This window comes from Diadema antillarum, unplaced genomic scaffold (assembly GCF_040938485.1).
Source record: "Diadema antillarum isolate AM-2024a unplaced genomic scaffold, OU_Dant_1.0 scf00000167, whole genome shotgun sequence".
Lineage (NCBI taxonomy): Eukaryota > Metazoa > Echinodermata > Echinoidea > Diadematoida > Diadematidae > Diadema > Diadema antillarum.
This window is the reverse complement of record NW_027271056.1, coordinates 2,480,122-2,498,199: the sequence shown is the minus strand read 5'-3', so window position 1 is coordinate 2,498,199 and position 18,078 is coordinate 2,480,122. Positions and strand designations below refer to the sequence as shown.

General features: G+C 38.2%; 1 protein-coding gene across 1 annotated transcript in view; it reads left to right on the top strand.

Moving 5' to 3' along the window:
• LOC139722543 (stAR-related lipid transfer protein 3-like) overlaps nucleotides 1-18,078 on the top strand; it is a 39,949-nt gene that overhangs the window by 17,615 nt on the left and 4,256 nt on the right. Inside the window, exons 3-9 of the mRNA XM_071633832.1 lie at nucleotides 7,937-8,197; nucleotides 9,322-9,480; nucleotides 9,911-9,973; nucleotides 13,268-13,409; nucleotides 14,731-14,847; nucleotides 16,507-16,637; nucleotides 17,070-17,225. Coding sequence (XP_071489933.1) covers nucleotides 7,937-8,197; nucleotides 9,322-9,480; nucleotides 9,911-9,973; nucleotides 13,268-13,409; nucleotides 14,731-14,847; nucleotides 16,507-16,637; nucleotides 17,070-17,225 — 1,029 coding nt within the window. The remainder of the gene's footprint in view (nucleotides 1-7,936; nucleotides 8,198-9,321; nucleotides 9,481-9,910; nucleotides 9,974-13,267; nucleotides 13,410-14,730; nucleotides 14,848-16,506; nucleotides 16,638-17,069; nucleotides 17,226-18,078) is intronic.

The following is an 18,078-nucleotide window of genomic DNA, read 5'->3' as shown; positions in this document are numbered from 1 at the left end:
GTTTTTTCTAGCTACATGTATACACTCTTTTAATTATGAAAGCTTATGAGACTGCCATTGGAATGCCGAAACATAAGAAGGAAACATTGCATTGTCACATTTCATTATGTCATAATTGTCACCTCTGATATTTGAAATGAATAAGAAAGATTGGTAGTTACACATATCTTAAATTGACACTTACAAAGAAGCAGTTGTTTTTATGCCTCTGCCACGAAGTGGTGCCGGAGGCATTATGTTTTCGGGTTGTCCGTCCGTCCGCTTTCGTTTACGCGATAACTTGAGTAATATTGACTGGAATTTTATCAAACTTGGTCCAAGTATAAAGTATGATGGGGCAATTACTTGAGTAGAATTTGGGTGAAATCGGCCAAAGGTCAAAGGTCAAGGTCAAATCATGAAATTGTATCCGTTTACGCGATAACTCAAGACTGGATCGAGCAAATTTCACCAAACTTTGCAGGAGGATGATGTATGATAGGACAATTACTTGATTAGTTTTTTAGAGAAATCGGACAGAGGTCAAAGATCAAGGTCAAATCCTAAAAGTTATCTGTTTGCGTGATAACTCAAAACTGGATGAAGCAGCTTTCACCAAACTTGGTCCAAGGATGATGTATGATGGGGCTATTAGTTGAGTAGATTTTAGTGACATTGGCCAGAGGTCAAAGGTCAAAAGGTTAAGGTCAAATGCTAAAAATGTTGCTATTTCCCCATATCTATGCAATGCCCCGAAGGTATTTTCTTGAAACTTAGTGTAGACATGTACTACAGAGTAAAGATTTTCCAGAGAGAGTTTCATGTCATAAGGTCAAAGGTCAAAAGGTCAAAGGTTAGGTGAAAATGTTGCAATATCGCTTTTCTTGCAAATGGTTTGATCTATCTTCATGGAACTTGGTACATATGCATGTACTGACTGGCAGGGATTATCTAGGGAATTTAGGGGTCATGGGTCAATAGTCAGTGTTCAAAGGTTAAAGTCAACTCCTCAAAATTTTACTATTTCCCTCATATACTAGGATATGCAATGCTTGCATTACAAGTTTTAAAACTTTCTAATACATGCATTACCTAATGGAGATTCTCTGGGATATTTCCAGCCTGAAGGTCAAAGGTTAAAGGTCAAATGCCAGGTTTTAATGCCCCCCCAAAAAATCTATTTTGTACTGTAATTACACTCTTTCTTCATACCTTGGAAATTACTCAACGCATAAATTTATAAAAGGGTCGGTCAGAAGTCAAGTAAAAATTCTCAATTCCCCAAATATGTGTCCCTGCACTCTGAGACAATTATAGCAAACCCAGTTCAAGGAAAGTGAACATTTAAGATATTTCTGACAAACCTGTCATTTCATTATTTTGCCAGTTATGTGAAACTGTCATCACACATTGTGAAGACATTGTACTATACACCTATTGGGAGAATCATGCATTATGGCGGAGGCATCAGTCGCCATAGCGACATTTCTAGTTTTGTTTTGTTTTTTTGTTGTTGTTTTTGTGTTTGTTTTTGTTTTTGTTTTTGTTTTGTTTTTATGTATGCCTCTTAATGAAATTTGTATTTTTTATATGGTAAACTGACTGTTTTGGGTGCACCAGGTGGGTTGGGGAGGATGGCCTGAGGGCCCAAGTCAGTTAGTTGGCTCTTTCCAGACCCGGGCTGCCCAACCTGGTGCACCCTTACCACTCCAGTGTATGTTCTGATTTCGAAAAATGTAATATGATATTTGTGATTGAAAGCCAAATAAATAATAATAATAATAATGATAATCTGCAATAGCAGATGTAGATGGTACAAAACAAAACAACAACAAAGTAACTAGGACACTATGATCGTGGAAGAAATACGTCAGTAAAAGCTTTATGCATATGCTATAATTTAAACTAATGAAAGCTGCATGTCTTAATGATTAGATGCCACTTTAGTTGCATTTCTAGCTCTGCAACTGGTCCAGCCTCTGCTGGTAGCCTCACGTACAGTAACTCTCCAACAGCCTTAACCTGTTCATCCTCTTGAACCATCCATGCTAGCCTTTCTTTTGCAAAATCACTGAACCATCCATGCTAGCCTTTCTTTCGCAAAATCACTGAACCATCCACAGCCACTCTTTTGTAATTTAGGAGCACAGATTTAGCCCAAGACTTAGGATTGTAGTAAGTAAAGTGTATTCGATCTTTTCTGCCAAATAAGATGGCATGTCTACAGAAAGATGTCAGTCAGTATGTGTTGGGATTCTGTGCAAATGGTATATTCAAGCATGGGTTGTTTGACACACACATGTTCATGCCACAAGACATTTGACTCACTACCGGTCACTATCTCAGTGTATTTCATGTACAAGGTGCTTTGTCCATTAAACACATGTCACTACGTCACTAACCAGGGCAAGGTCTTGGCCATGTACAGCATCCTGTAAGTAAGATTTATAGAATTTTCTTTCTCTGGCAAAGTCTTACGATGTCATTTCCTTCCAAGATTTCAGTGTTCGACAGAGTATGTGGAATTAGTTACAAGAAATATTGTATACTACATGGATGGTAGCCCTTGACCTGTCCCTTTAATACACAATCTGTTTATCTGTGGTCTGTGCCATGAAGAGAGGCAAGAAATGCCAAGATCAAATTTTTGATAGCTCAATGACTAAATAAATTTCCTGAAGACTGGCAAGAAATGCAGAAATCAAAGTTAGTTCAGTGACTGTTAAATGAATTTCCTTTACTTCTAAATGCAGTGTAGAAAATGTCTAATATTCTACTTTAGTGTAATACACAACAAAAGAGATAGACAAAGACAGATAGGGAGAAACAAACAAACAAACAAACAGATAGAAAGGTCTTTATTTGGTAACAGCCAAGAGTTGCTGTGAAGTTTCTCTGTTCACTGTCGTATTCTTCCGCACAGACAAGACACAAACACACACTAACATGTATACACACACGCAAAAGCACACGCGCTGTATTGCGTATCACACCGTAACATACATGTACCCACCCCTTCTTGTTCAAAGTTCAAGTGATGTCATATCATGAAAAGAATACATTGTACCCCCCCCCCCCCAAAAAAAAAAAAAAAAAAAAGAAAAGAAAAAAAGAATAAATTAAAATAAGTAAAAGAAGACAGTGCTGGTTGTTCTGCAGGGAAGCAAAGCAGGTCAAAAGGGGTCGTTTCCTAATAAGGGGGTTGAAAGGCAATGATCACTTGACATTACTCTTTATTTGAACAGTGATACGATATCACTTATGAAATGGTCTTTGAAGTGTCACCAATGATCTTTGCAGATTAGAGTTTAGCCCATTAAAAGGCAAAAAAAAAAAGAAAGCAATGAAATGCCCAAGAAATACAAAAAGTATATCATTAAAAGGTCATGTCACTATTTTGGAGCTTGTGTTCAAAGGTAGGGGTCCTCTGAATTGCCAGCACTTTGCAATAACAAAACACATTCATTACATTTTGATCATTAAAAGGAGTAGTTTTCTGTGAGGTCAAACCAAGAGTAAGACCTCTTTCTTCCCCCAGTCTTTGGAAAATGACTGCCCCCCCCCCCCCCATGATAAGAACCAAATAAATGAATCAATTATTAAATTGATTAATTAAAAAAAAAATATATCATATATTAAAGTACATGGTAATACATTGTAGATGTGTCATACTAACTGAAATCAAGTGAAAATGAGTACTTATGATCCATTTCAGGCAAGTACCATTCATAATTCATGAATAAAAAAAGAAAACTGAATAGCTCACAGCTTGGCTCTCTAACATTCTAACGACCAGCGACAACAGTGCTCAATTCAGGCTATCATTAACTCACTTCATTTACTTTCAAAATTAACCACTTCAAGTGTTATTGTTGCCTGCATCCATGTTCAAATAAATCGAGAGCATTCATTTTGCTTTCTACTACTAGATTAAAATTTGTGAGTCTTACATTGTAAGAGACGACAGCTTTGCTTTGGATGTTATTATCATTATAATGAAAGTGCAATTATACTTCAGCCCTCCATAACGGACATGCCCTTCCTGTGTGAGATACCTACACGTGACAAATACGTAGTAGACCAAAAGCAGTTGTGAGTTGTAAAAAGAGAAAACAGTTTTTAAAAATTTCCTCCAATTAAACTTGCAGCTCAGCTCTGACTGTTTGTGAAGGACATAACAAGTACACTTGAACTTTGTCTGTTAGTATCAGTCACATGGTTTGTAAAAAGCAGAGCAGGAAGACAATTCAGTCACACTTTAAAATGTCAATATTCCTGCTGTGTAGACATACCGGCAGACTGCCGAGTTTTGATGGTGTACTTGGTACTTGCTTGATCAAAGGTCATCACAGCACTGGCTGCGTACCTTGAGAATAGATTACGTGAGTCCCTAGCAGTATCTTGCTATTCACATTGTATTAATGGCAGGGATTGTACTCTACTAGTATTTGGTTTTACTTATCTTTGACAGACACTGATTTTTACCAGTGAATCGTTCTATTGCACTCAAAAAGGACTCTGAAAGGCCTGGAACTTGTGGACTCATTTGCAACTGTCATGGTTACTGTGCAATATGAGTGTAAGCCAGTTTGCTCTATTATGAACTACTCATGCCGAGTGTACCGTGAATATTTATGCAATGCTTATGTTAAAATCATTTGGCCTAAACTGAATTCTATTATAAGCAATTATCCCTATCCATTCTTCTGTCATTTTGGAATCATTCATCACTTTTGTGAAACATGCACCATCTGTCATCGGCCCAATCACCATAGTACACATTGAAAGCAGAGTTTAGTTTTTCCAGAGTGTGCACTGTAAGAGTGTTCTTCATTTCAGTGGAGCACAGGTCCTAGTGACTTCTATGTCTATTTGTTGAGCATATTAAATTCATGAATTGCCAATACATGTACCCATGCTCTGAATCATTAATGAGTACTGTTGTGCTTGAATTTACTTCATGGAACAAAGATTTATGATGTGTATGAAAAATAATTAGTATTTTTTTATAGCAAGAGTGATATGGATATACATTTATGAGTTGATAGTTTCTTACATGTATTCATGTGCATGTATTGGATTGATCAGAATAGTGGAGAAGTTTCTATTTGTTTTAAAAGCTACAGGACTTGCATGTGAAAGGAAAGATTCCAGAACTTTCTATGCAGTGCCTACATACTGTAAAACCAGAAATAGTTGCAGCATTAATAAATTTTCATGAACTGTCACTAACATTCAATGCATATACTGTAGACAAGAACTTTCGCGTGCATTCGAATTAGATTGCAAATCTTGGATGCTCACAAATTTGTGAGATTTAAATCCACGCTAAAATTTCTGAATTTACAGTTACTTAATATATTTACCTACTGATGGAACACAGTAGAAAGTGCTTAAAGTACACGTGTATATTCAAGCACAGCACCCCATGGGGGAGTTCCCTTCACACATGTGTACATAAATAGGTAATGAATCATGGTGTGTAGAAAGCTTTGGAACTTTAGAGGGAGTTTGGGGATCCTTATGGAAAGTTTCACAGTGGTTGAAGGAACCTTTAAATAAGTCACAGAAATTGCGAAGTAGGCAGAACGCCTCCAATACCTTCACTCCAGGAGTAATGTCATATCCTGCTCAGAAACTGCGTGTTATAGTTGGTCCTCTATTACCTGCTGACCTATTATATTTTGTGGAAATAAGGCCTGGAGATATCATTGCCTGCAGAGAGTAGATTTGCCTTCATTTGTGGCCCATTTTCATTTATGTGGACATTGCTTCATTGGAGCTCGGTGACTTGCTGGATAATCACTTGTTGGATTATCAGTCACAAATTGAAGAGAAACACTACAGTGGTCGTCGCAACACAGATTTTGCACAAATCATCTCGGATCTTATATTTTGGAGTGCGTTTCCCTTGATTTACATTAGAGTGGATTATTCATCTGTTCATTGTGCATTATTTTTTAGACAATTCCTGGGGATTTATAAAACTTGTGATCCAATGGACGTATAAACTTTCATCAAATTTTAACAAGGGACTGCATTTGCGATTGTATTGAAGTAATTACCTGTATACTGAAGTGATTTTATACCAAAATGTTATTACTAATACACTGCCTGAACATCAATTCAGTGTTTATTTGTGTGATCATTTTCATTGTGAATGTGGTTGGAACAAGAAATGTCTTATATTTATTTGCATGTTTGTTGGGGTCATTTTCACACCACATACGCATAGGATTTGACCTGTACATATAAACTGTTGTCATGTCATTTCTCACTTACAGTATACATGTACATACATGTACATACACAGGGCATTACTATTAATGAATGCCCTATAATACTATTATTTGAGTGTAGTCAAACATGACCTACATGTACACCTGTAGCAGTTTTTTTTTAATTATTATGAATACAAAACATCCAAATAGCTGAAAGAGTAGGGGTAAATGTTTGTAGTGGAGTGCTGTGTGGTTTGATAAATTATTAAAAAATGGATGCTCACCTGTACAAAATTTCATCTACAACATGTAGTGAGCATAAGCTTTTTCAACTTCTTCAGTCATGAAAGTTGACCCATTATGGAAGAATGTATTGATGGAGCATTTAATCTATAAAAAGTGTTCATACTTACAGTGCTTCTAATTCTACGACTTCATATACGGGTGCATTTTGGATCCATAGCAGTTTTAAGTGATGGTAGTTGGAGCTACCATAACAGCATCCTAGAAGTAGCCACTCAACAGTGAGGATAATTTTGTAATGACTTCAGTGTAATTCAAGCCTACTTTTGAAAAGGGGCTGCCATTGTGGCAGAATCATTGCATAATGTAACTCTGTGCTCTCCATTGACAGTAGCATAATACATATTCATATGGCTGTGAAGACAACCGAGTATGAAAAGCTACAATGTGACATCTTGGACTATAGAATGCTGTATAGAGGTTATTCCGATTAAGTGTCACTTGCGATTTGTTATGTTCTGATGAAGAGTTGCAGTGTATAAAAATTTGCAAGACTGATTAGGAAGAGATTGACAAAGAAATTGTTCATGAACAGATTGTATTGTGATCAGAGTGATTCATCATCTTTTCAGAGCAAATGGTCCTCATACAATATTAGAAATTGAAAGTTGCCTCATGTGATGATGAGCTCTTCGGGTGGAGGATAATTTGGACCCTGATGACCATTGGAGGAAAATTACACTCCTTTGTCTTTCTGTCACAAGCTACACTGTACCATATGCAAGAACATGGAAGGAAAACAAAATTTGGCTTGGAGTGACGGCGACAGTACTTGAGGTTTATATGGTATAGAGGATATAAAATACAGCACGCAGAGTCCTGAAAAGTTGTGTCTGTACTGTGTGAAGGGATTTGATAATAAATTATATCCACCAACATTGATTCTTTCAGTCCACCTCTACAGTATATGACAAATCAGATGCTCTCTCCTTTTCTTTTTATCCCTATCATCTCCGTTTTACATGGTCATGATGCTTAAAAAAGTGTCATGCTTTGTGTTAAGAGTAGAAACATTCACCTTTTCAAATCACACACTTAATGTATTGGGGCACTGCGGCATGGTTGATAAAATTCTAGACTTTTAATCGGAGGTTCCAAGCTCGATTCCTGTCAAGTACCTTTGTCCTTGGACAAGATGTTTTACTCACCATATCCCTCTCAATCTAGGTAAAGTTGGTACCTGGCAATGTGAGGGTAATAATAATGGCATAGCCGTTTGGTGAAGCAATGATAATAGTGAATAGGCTACCCTGAGTGAAGAAGATGAAATGATTTAATGATGATTATAATGATAATGATAGCAATTTAATGATAATGATAAAAACATGGATTTTATAATTGTAATTGTTATTATTGTTATCATTGATTATTCAATTATGTAATCACTGTTATTGTCATCATTTTTATTATTATTTTATATGTTCTGTCTACAGTACGCCATGTCTAGGGAGCAGGAGGCAAGAGACCACAATGCTCGGGTCGCTGCCCAGCTCATCTACAGCAGCACAGGGAGTGACCGGCACCCCTTGCCCCCACCCATGCCTCCCGGTCACCCCCACGCCAACATCCCCAATGTAGCCACAACCGGACCGCCGAGTGACCAGAACAACTTCTCCAGCATCCGCCGTCTATTCTGCCTGATGGCCACCTTTGACTTGCTGCTCGTTGCCATCTTGTGGTTTATATATATCATGGTAGGTTAGATGTAACAAAGAGTTTCCAGCATCTCTGCTGGTTAACTTTTACCTTTTTGTAATTGCCGTTTATTATTGTTTTTGTAAATTGTGGCAAAATCAGTTCTACAGGTTTACACCCTTGAAGTGTAGTTGTACACATGGACACCCGTCTCTCCTTCCCTCCCCCCCCCCCCCCCACACACACACACACACAATCTCATTCACTCTCTCCTTATGGTGACATGGTACTATTCACATGAATTAAACATCTCTAGAGCATAAGTACTTTGTTTTAAACCTGCTAGTTAGAGATTAGGAATGGTCACAATTACAGCTTCCCAAACTGATTTGATTGATGTTGCTGCCAGCAATCTGTAATGTACATCACCTTCTAGGATACACAGTTGATAGATAGCAAAGCAAAGATCCACTTCAAGTGCATGAGAGTGCACATATGCCTAGTTGTGGGCATGTTCAAATGAAATCATTAGTGCATGCACTGCATAAACAGCATGTACTGTGCTGGTATGTTATGGCATTTTCAAAATGATGAGATTTGCTAGAAAGAGTGATGTTCATTCCTATTGTTGACAGAATTTATTTGTGCCCCCTTTTTAGTTAAAGTACTCCTGTAATGTGCATATTCTATTCAATTTTTTCTTTTTTTTGTGAAGGGGATATATCCTTTTCATACAAATTTTTGTGTTTGAGGGAAAAATCTTTTCATGGGATTTTTCTTTTTCAGATATTCAAATTTAGTTCAAATTTCATATCCATATTCCGACAGATCGTAGCATACATTTGACTCTCTATAATAATGTAGCAAATGAGTAATGTAGACAGTTCCTTGTGAAATGAACAGAGTGTACAACAATGGCAAAACATTATAATAACAAAACATTCCAGTGAAACACCATAGCAAACAATATGTATAATGTGTGAAAAATGTAAAATGTATCCACTAGAAAGCTGTAGAAGGAGCTTTTGAGTTTAAAACTTCGCAAGATCTCTGGATTTTTTATTGTTTTGTTTTTTCTCATTTATTACTCAATTTATCTGTAGAAGGGTCTGTATCATGTGATATTTAAAACCGATTTTAAAGATTAAAAAGATCCTGTTCATCCCCATGCACATTCACACAGCTAACAGGCTTAGGAATTGAAGATGGCTTCAATTGTCAAGTCGGATTATACAACTTCACCACCTCCCTCTTCGACATTGTTGCCGCGGCGCTGTTTCGGATGGTGGTTCTCCTCCTCGCATATGCCCTCTTCAAAAGTAAACACTGGATCTGGGCTGTGGTAAGGCTTTCTCTGGCATGTGGCCATCAGGTCACATCAAATCAACAACACGTATTTAAGCAATATGATGTTGGTATAGTTCCAGAGTCCCAGTTGAATGTGTATATGTTAACGTGATATACTTTGTCTGTGTGAATTTTCTGCTTTACCCAGAACCTAGCAATGGGCAGCAAAGTACTGCTTTGCCATGTGAAAGGCATAGTTTTCAACCGAGCATGAAAATTTTCACTTTTACATTGTTCAAACACATGTATTTATGATGGATTTTTTTCTAACGTTAGTCCTTAATTTGTTCACATATGTGTTGGCCAGTGTTGAATGTAATAAACTGCAAAAATTGCTGACTGTATGTCATTTTGCATTGTGCTGCCACAGTCACATTAGTGCTAGGGGCGTATTGTAATTCTTGACTTTTGTCTACATCTTACAGATCACTACAATAGCCACCAGTGGTTTAGTCGTCGCAAAAATCTTCCTATATGTTGACTTTACGGTAAGTTGTCCCCGTTGTCTTCATCCTGAACTGGGCTACACTCTCGGTATGGAACTACCTCCCCCCCCCCCCCCCCCCTATACTGCCCTGTTATGGAGAACATTTTTTGCTCTCCTTTGTGCGTGAGGACTGGGCAAGATTCCAACATGCATGACTAGTTTGTTTTCATTTTTCACAAACACAAAGTGCGTTGCCTCTTCATATTCCTTGTGACTTTAAGAAGTAGATTGAATTCAAACAAAACAAGTGGTATTGCTTTTCAGTCAAATATGAAAAGAAAATGAGGAAGTTGTGCAATTTTAAAATGAAACATGTTTTCATATATTAATATCTGTTATAACCACATACGCAAAGCAGATATGATGATATGATGATGTCATCACCTAACCATAACTCAAATCTCCACTTTGTTTTCATTTCATTTTGTTAATGAATTTAAAAAGTAATAAGTTGTATGTAACATGCCAAATTATTGCAGTGCTGTAATAATAGCAATGATAATTCCATGTAGTTCAGTTATATACCCAAATCATGATTTTTTTTTTAAAAACTTCCTGTGTCAAAACCAGACCGAAAGTTTTGAAGGGAAGACATCCTTCTCTGTTCTCCTTTGAATGAAAATGTAATTGCCATGAATATGGTAAACTTGATGTGAAAACAGATAGAAGTGCAAAATTCTAATTTTTTTGAAAGGGGTGTATTTTTATGCCTCCGCCAACGAAGTGGCCGGAGGCGTTATGTTTTCGGGTCGTCCGTCCGTCCGTCCGTCCCGTTTTGTTTTTGTCGATATCTCAAGAACCGTGTGGTGGTTTTACATCAAACTTGGTATGAGGGTATATCCTGGGGGGATAATACTTTGTTTGGATTTTAGGGTCACGGGGTCAAAGGTCAAAGGTCACAGGATATTTTGTGAAAATTTTTTTTTGAAAATTCATGTTTTTCTCCATATCTCGCAAATGGTTCAAGGTATCTTCATGGAACTTAGTATATATGCTTACTCCAATGGGCAGTGATTATCTAGGGAAGTTGGGGATCATGGTTCAAAGGTCAGGGGGTCAAAGGTCAAGGTCAACTCCTCAAAATATCACTACTTTCCTTATATTTATGCAATGCCGGAAGGTTTTTTTTTTTTAACTTGATGTATACATGTATTGCCCAATATATAATTTGTGGGAAGTTTCTTGCCAAAAGGTCAAAGGTCAAAAGGTCAAAGGTCAAGTGAAAATGCTGAATTGCACTTTTTCCTCCATATCTCAAAAGTAACTCAAGGTATCATCATGAAACTTACATATTTATGCATGTTCAACCTAACAGTTATTCTCTTTGGAACTGTGAGGTCAAAGGTCAAAGGCCAGGTTTAGATAATGCTATTTTCCCATTTGATACTGAAATTATACTTTTTCTCAATACCTTGAAAATTACTCAATGCATAAACTTATAAAAGGGTCAAAAGTCAAGTAAAAATCATCAGTTCCCCAAATACGTGCACTCTGACATTTTAATCATTCATCCAATTGAAGCTAGTTCTAGGAAAGTGAACATTCAGCACATTTGTGTCAAACCTGTCATTTTAATATTTTGCCAATTGTGTGAAACTGTCATCACACATTGTCAAGACATTGTAATATAGACCTATTAGGAGAACCATGCATTATGGCGGAGGCATATCATTCGCCGTAGCGATATATCTAGTTTTGTATGGAACTGCTAACCTGCTTTTGTGTTTCTTTTGAAGATGTGCAAGACACCATTTATGTTAGTATTCCATAATGCATTGCCGTGGCAACAGCAAATCTTTATAAAAACTTAGTAGATCAAACTACTCAGAAGACATTGGAATGCATCCTCCCCGAGACCGAGCATAACTTGCACGTTCCCTCGCCATGTCTTTTGTTAGTCACAGTAATATCACAGAAACATACAAGTTATGCTTACTTGAGGGGAAGGTGCGTTTCAATGTCTTTTGTTAAACATATCAGTACTTTAGCAATTATTGACAGATGAGGTCACAACCAGAATCTTGGTTTTGAAGGGTTTTTTTTCGTGGGTGTATCCAAATAATCTGAAGAAAAATAGAAGAAAAATTATATAAAAATATATGGAATGTTTCTAGGTACTCCTTTCACCACAGAAGTGATGTTTAGGGTATCATGAATCAACACAAATCAACATGCATTTGTATCAAACCTATAAATTCAAAGCCCCATGTATAGGTTTGTGGAATTTATTGTGGTCCTTGTGCAGAGAAACCAATACATTGAAAAATCTTAAACAAATTACACCGAACAATGATGATGACATAGAGACTCACATATTTCAGAAATGTAGCAGTGTTATTCCATTGCAATACCGCTTGGCTTGCACATTCACCTGTGTATAATCTATGCATGCCTTCTTCTTTTGTTCTGCTTGATTGAGCCCCAAACTCATGCATTCTTATGGTCAGGCTGCTATAGACATGTTCAGATGTATTCCTAGTCGGAGTAAAATTTTATGGCGCAGCAATTAAAATTCGAATTTATACTTATCTTACCACGACCCTGTGTCCACACGAGGGTCATGGGAAGAAACTCCGACCAATTTACCACGGCCTTCACAGGGATCGCCGTTGAGGGTCGGTATAACTTCTGGAAGTGGTAGCGCTGCGCACATCAACCATACAATTGTTTTTACCAGCGGCATTTGTCATCTTCTTTCTTGTTGATGAAATTTCTGAGCAAGAGCTTCTTTGTCGCGATTGACTAGGTTAGAATTGCACTACACGCGCACGTGTACTCGCAAAATGTCAACATTTCGATTTAACCCGGAAGATTTACCTTGGTTGTAGGGTATGTAAGTTCAGAGATACTCCGAGGGCTTGTCTGCACAGGCAGTTTACTCCGACCGGCTAGTCGTGGTAGCGAGATACTCCTGAGAAAACTCAGGAGAACCTTGGTCGGAGGAAGAGGTCATGGTAAGTTCCTCCGACCAGAGGAAGTTACCACGACCTTGTTCAGACGGGCACTTCTCCGACCTTTCCTCCGAAGTTGCTCCGACCCTTCCTCCAAAGTTACTCCGACCAAAACTGCCCTTGTCTGAACATAGCTTATGTCATCATCCTTGTTCATTGCATTTTTTTATAGATTTTGAAAGCGTTCTCATTCTTCATTCCAATCTTTATAAATTCTGAAATTCTGTAGTCAGTTTAACTAATTTAAGGTGGTTCAAAAGTAGAAGTCTGAAAATCATCTGGAGGTCTCCTTTAATATTCTTTGTGTTTCTGTCATTCTTTCTGTGCTTCCACAGTCCGCCGAGGATTACCCTGCAAATTGTCAGCCAAAGGGGACCACAGTCGTTATGACCGTCTTCCTCCTAATCTGCAGCGTGGTGCTGGCCTGGCTGGAGCTCTGGATGCTGGATTTTCGGGTTCTGCCCAAGGAGAAGAGACAACTGGAAAGTAAGGCTCAGCTTTTATTACCTCCACCAAGGGAGGAGGTTATGTTTTCATTGGCGTTTGTTGGTTGGTTTGTCTGTGTGCAAAATAACTCAAAAAGTTGTCAATGGATTTGGATGAAACTTACAGGAAAGGCTGGGAATGACACAAGAAACAGATGATTAAATTTTGGTAGTGATCCAGATTTTTTTTTTGCAGATTCTATGAAAGATTTTCAATATTTTGGCAGATTGGGTCAATGACCTTGGGAGTTCTAGGTGTGCATTTTTTGAGGTTTGCATACAGGCACTCGTAGTTTCTGATAGGGTGAGGCGCGCCTTGCAGCTGAAAGTTGATGATATAACAAAAGGCTTCTATATTGGGAAATCGGTTGATTTCAACATGCATACGTATGGATGGAAATAACTGATCTCTATGGAAGAGCAAGATCAGTGGTGGAAATGAGCTGCTTGGCGGAGGTTTGCACCCTCAGAGTGCTTCTGTGATGTTTATAAATGTATATTTTATACATACTATGTAACAATTACTGCAAACTGTCATACTCTTACATGTTCGTGAGATCCTTGTCTTACTCTTCATCTTCGTCTTTCTTTCTATGCTTCCTCCCCTCCTATTCCTGCCCCTATCCTCCTTGTACCCCCTTCCATGTTCCTCTTCCTCTTCATCCCCATATCTTATTAGATTTTGTTCAGAAGATGTAATGATTTTCTTTATATTCACAATTACTGTTAAAGTGGACATTTTCGCGGTGTTGAAATTTTCACACATTTCGCGCAACTAGAAGCTAGCGCGAAAATAAAAGCACGTTCCAGTAGATGATGTCTCGATTCCGCGGAATTAAAGACACATGATACTCTTCTTACCTGGCCAAGTGTGAAAAATTATTTGCAAGAAAATATCCACTTTTACAGTACTTAGTTTTTATCTCTTTTTTTTTTTTGGGGGGGGGGGGCTAGGAGAAGACAATGTGTCATGAACATAGGTACCCATTCAATTTAATCATCATGTTGAACTCACAGATATTGACTGTAAAAGAAAGCTCACTTATGTTTTACTCTATCAAATACTGAATCTAGTATAAGGTGTTTGTCAAGAGTGTACACCATTAACTTGACAGTATGTGGAATATGTCTGATGGAAGATACATGGGAGGTATCCTTGCCAGAATGTTTGTTTGTTTGTTTTTTTACCTCGTACAGTTATTTGAATGGCAAATAATAAAATGTCGGAGTATGATCTTCAGAACAGTTAAAATGTTTGTATACAGCAAATGTATGTCATGCAGTGTACTGAACAAGGTACATGTATCTATTCATGATTTCAGCCATGTTTGACAGAAATGATGTGGATGAGCGGGCTCCACTCATAGCATCAAATGGCATCCGATCATACAACCAGGGAGGTGGCCAGCAGTTCTATTCACCCTATGACACTCCTGAAGGTGAGATTACTGGGCTGATTTTACTTCTGAAATCTCCAAAAGAGAAGACTTTGAGAGAAGACCCACTTTGCACATGTGCAGACATATTGCTCATAATACCTATTTCTCCTGGGAAGTAACTTCCCAATTGCACTTAAAACTTTTGTTTTTCGTTGTGGTTTGTGTTTCCATGTTGATTTTTGAATAGCCCGTAATAGGGGTGGAATATACATTTCTGCAGTTCTCCTGACTCCCAACTATAAAGTATGCCACAGTGAACAGCACTGCGTCTCAGTGGGCTATAAATGAGGCAAACCAGGCTTCAAAACGTGTTATACCATAAGCAGATATTAGAGCAAACAGGACCCATGTAATATTTTTTATGCTTGTCTTGCAGTGAATGTGTAGAAGAGTTGTGATTGCAGTCATATCAACCCTGTACAAGATAGTACCTAAGTGTATACCTGCACTTGTCTTCCACTCACTGAAAGATAATTGAGGGGGGGGGGGGGGGGGGGTTGTACTCTGTCCTGATAGTTTATAGTTATCATGTCGTCTGTTGAGAATGAGAAGGGCGTTATTAAAGTTGTTTCGAACACTATGGGTTTAGTGGCAACTTAACGCCCTTATCATTCTCAACCGACGATGTACGGGAGGATTTATCTAGGATTTATCCTGTAGCAAACTCTTCGTGCTTACATTGTTTTATCTACAGCTATTTGAGTGATATGTTGTGTCTCTGCCTCCCAATAGTGCTAAAAGCGCTATTTACATAGTCATATCCTGATCATGCTTTACATTATTTTATCTACAGCTATTTGAGTGCTATGTTGTGTCTCTGTCCCCCAATAGTGCTAGAGGCGCTATTTACATAGTCATATCAGAAATTGTGACACTGTAGAAGCAATTGCCTAAATGTGCCGACCAGTCTCGTATCAAATGGTTCAACATATCATTTAAGGGTGAATGTAAGTGTAACGTACAGATGCCAGTATTTGGTTCCAATGTCCATTGAAATTTGCTGTCATGAGCACTGACATACAGCTTAACTGGTAATGCACTAGATCTATCACATGGCACCAAATGGCATCTTGCTTCCTCCATAACAAAAGGCACCATAGAATCCACAGTGTAATTGTACAATATTGGGTGGCCATGAATGAGATACCAGGGAATATTTGCCCTAACGATTGCAGTATTCCCTTGTATTCCATGAGTTAAAGCCATCCAACATAATTATTCTTATTTCTAATCATTATCCAGAGAAGGCATGAACTGTAAAAAAGTACCACACTTCTACTAGATTTCAAGTTGACTCACACTTGCATATGTAGCAAAATGTTTGTGCACTTCTGAATTGTAACAAGATTTTGCAAATTTATTACAGTAGCAAGGGTTCACGCAACAGATGAGGCAAAAATATGGTGTATTATTGCACAGTCGCTAACAATGGTAGCCTATAGGGAGTTAATACATTAGTCTGTGCATTTCGTTCACTACGCTCTTGTATTGCACAGTGAAAACCAAGCGGACAAGAAAATGCCATTGTAATGCACCGATAAAATGTCCTATAAGATGATAATCTGCATTATTGCATAATCACTGCTATGTTAGGGTTCACATTAAGGTAACACCAAAGGTCATGTAAGTATTCTTGCTTATTCACTGCATTTTCCCCAGAATCTGATGACACTGCGTCAATCAACAGTGAGGTGTCCAGTTCTAGTTTCAAGTCGTCACGGACAGCAGATTTCCAGTCGCTGCCAAACAGTCAAAGGGGCAGTACCGTAGACCTCGCTGCAACGGCAAAGGTAAAGATCACCATCCAAATACACACCTGGCCGACATTTTTGGCTAGCATCAACGCAATTATTTCCAAACTCAACAGTGATAGATAAGTGATATCTTTATCAAATGCAAGCAATTAACATGCTCTTGAACACATTCCAAAAGGTGTTCAAACTTTTTAGTCCTTGGCAGTATGTTTTCACAGTAACAGAGTTGTAACCATTCAGCGGTCGTGCCATTTTAGTCTCAACTTCCTCCTTTGATTTTTCAGCTATACCTCACAGCGTTGACTTTCATAATAATACTATGATCATGTTATGATTGGTGATGAGCAGTTGTAGCAATGCCAGGAGGGTCACAATGTGGTGTATCATTACAACATCATCATCAGTACAGATTAGCATGGTAGTAGCATACGATCTTACACCATTTCTCTCCCTTTGTGACCCACTCAGGAGCAGGAGTACATTGAGAAAGCCCGAGACTCTCTGCGCCAGCTGCAGGGGATCCTAGAGAAAAATGAGATCTGGAAGGAGGTGGTCAGTGAGGATGAGGCGGTGGTGTGCTGTGGCTCCTACCCAGGCATCTCACAGAGGCTCTACAAACTGGATGTGAGTGACATTGACTGTAGTCTGGGAGACCATGGACTTAATACACATGGACATTCATCGTATCGTTAATTAATTCATGCACCAGTACATCTCAAAAGCGCCACAAAGACATCTTTAGCATGCTTCACTGCTTTGATCCCATGATTGTCACCGCCAGCAAGCCGGAGAAGAACAAGACGGAGATTCTAAAAATCTGAAACTATATGCGCAGAAGAAAATAACTCACAAAAATCAAGTAAAGTGAATGTGCAGTTGTGGTGTATGTTAGGAAATCATCCCTCAAACAATTTTGCTTTGGAGAAGCAGGCAGTTTTTAAAAGAAAGCTGAAAGTTTGGCAGAATGATTGTCATTAGTGATCTCAATATTTCACTTTTCCCCAGCTTATTCCAGAGCATAAAGAGACAGTAATGGTAGAGAACAGATATGTCTTGCCATTAGGCATGGTCTTATGCGTGTGCCAAAATGTACGAATCAGCAATTACCCATCTTTTGACACAAGATTTGTCATGATCTCAGGTTTGCTGCTCCTCATCATCTGTATTTATTCAAAGACATTTTGGTCTTTGCAAAAAAGGCACATCAGCGAAGCAAGACTGAAATGAGGGAAAATATTCATTTGTTAGTGACGATACATGATCACACAATCGTTGTTGTCCAGACACCTGAATGTACTCATTAAGATGCACATAATCAGGTGTCAGCGACAATCATTACATCAAAGAAAGACTGCAGTGAACAGTCCATGTATATTAGGTCTGTGGGGAGACATATTGTACCCACATTAGGATGCGCATCAATTATGCATAAGTACTTCCATGTAATTGATTCTTGCCTTCCTCTCACCTGTTGCTG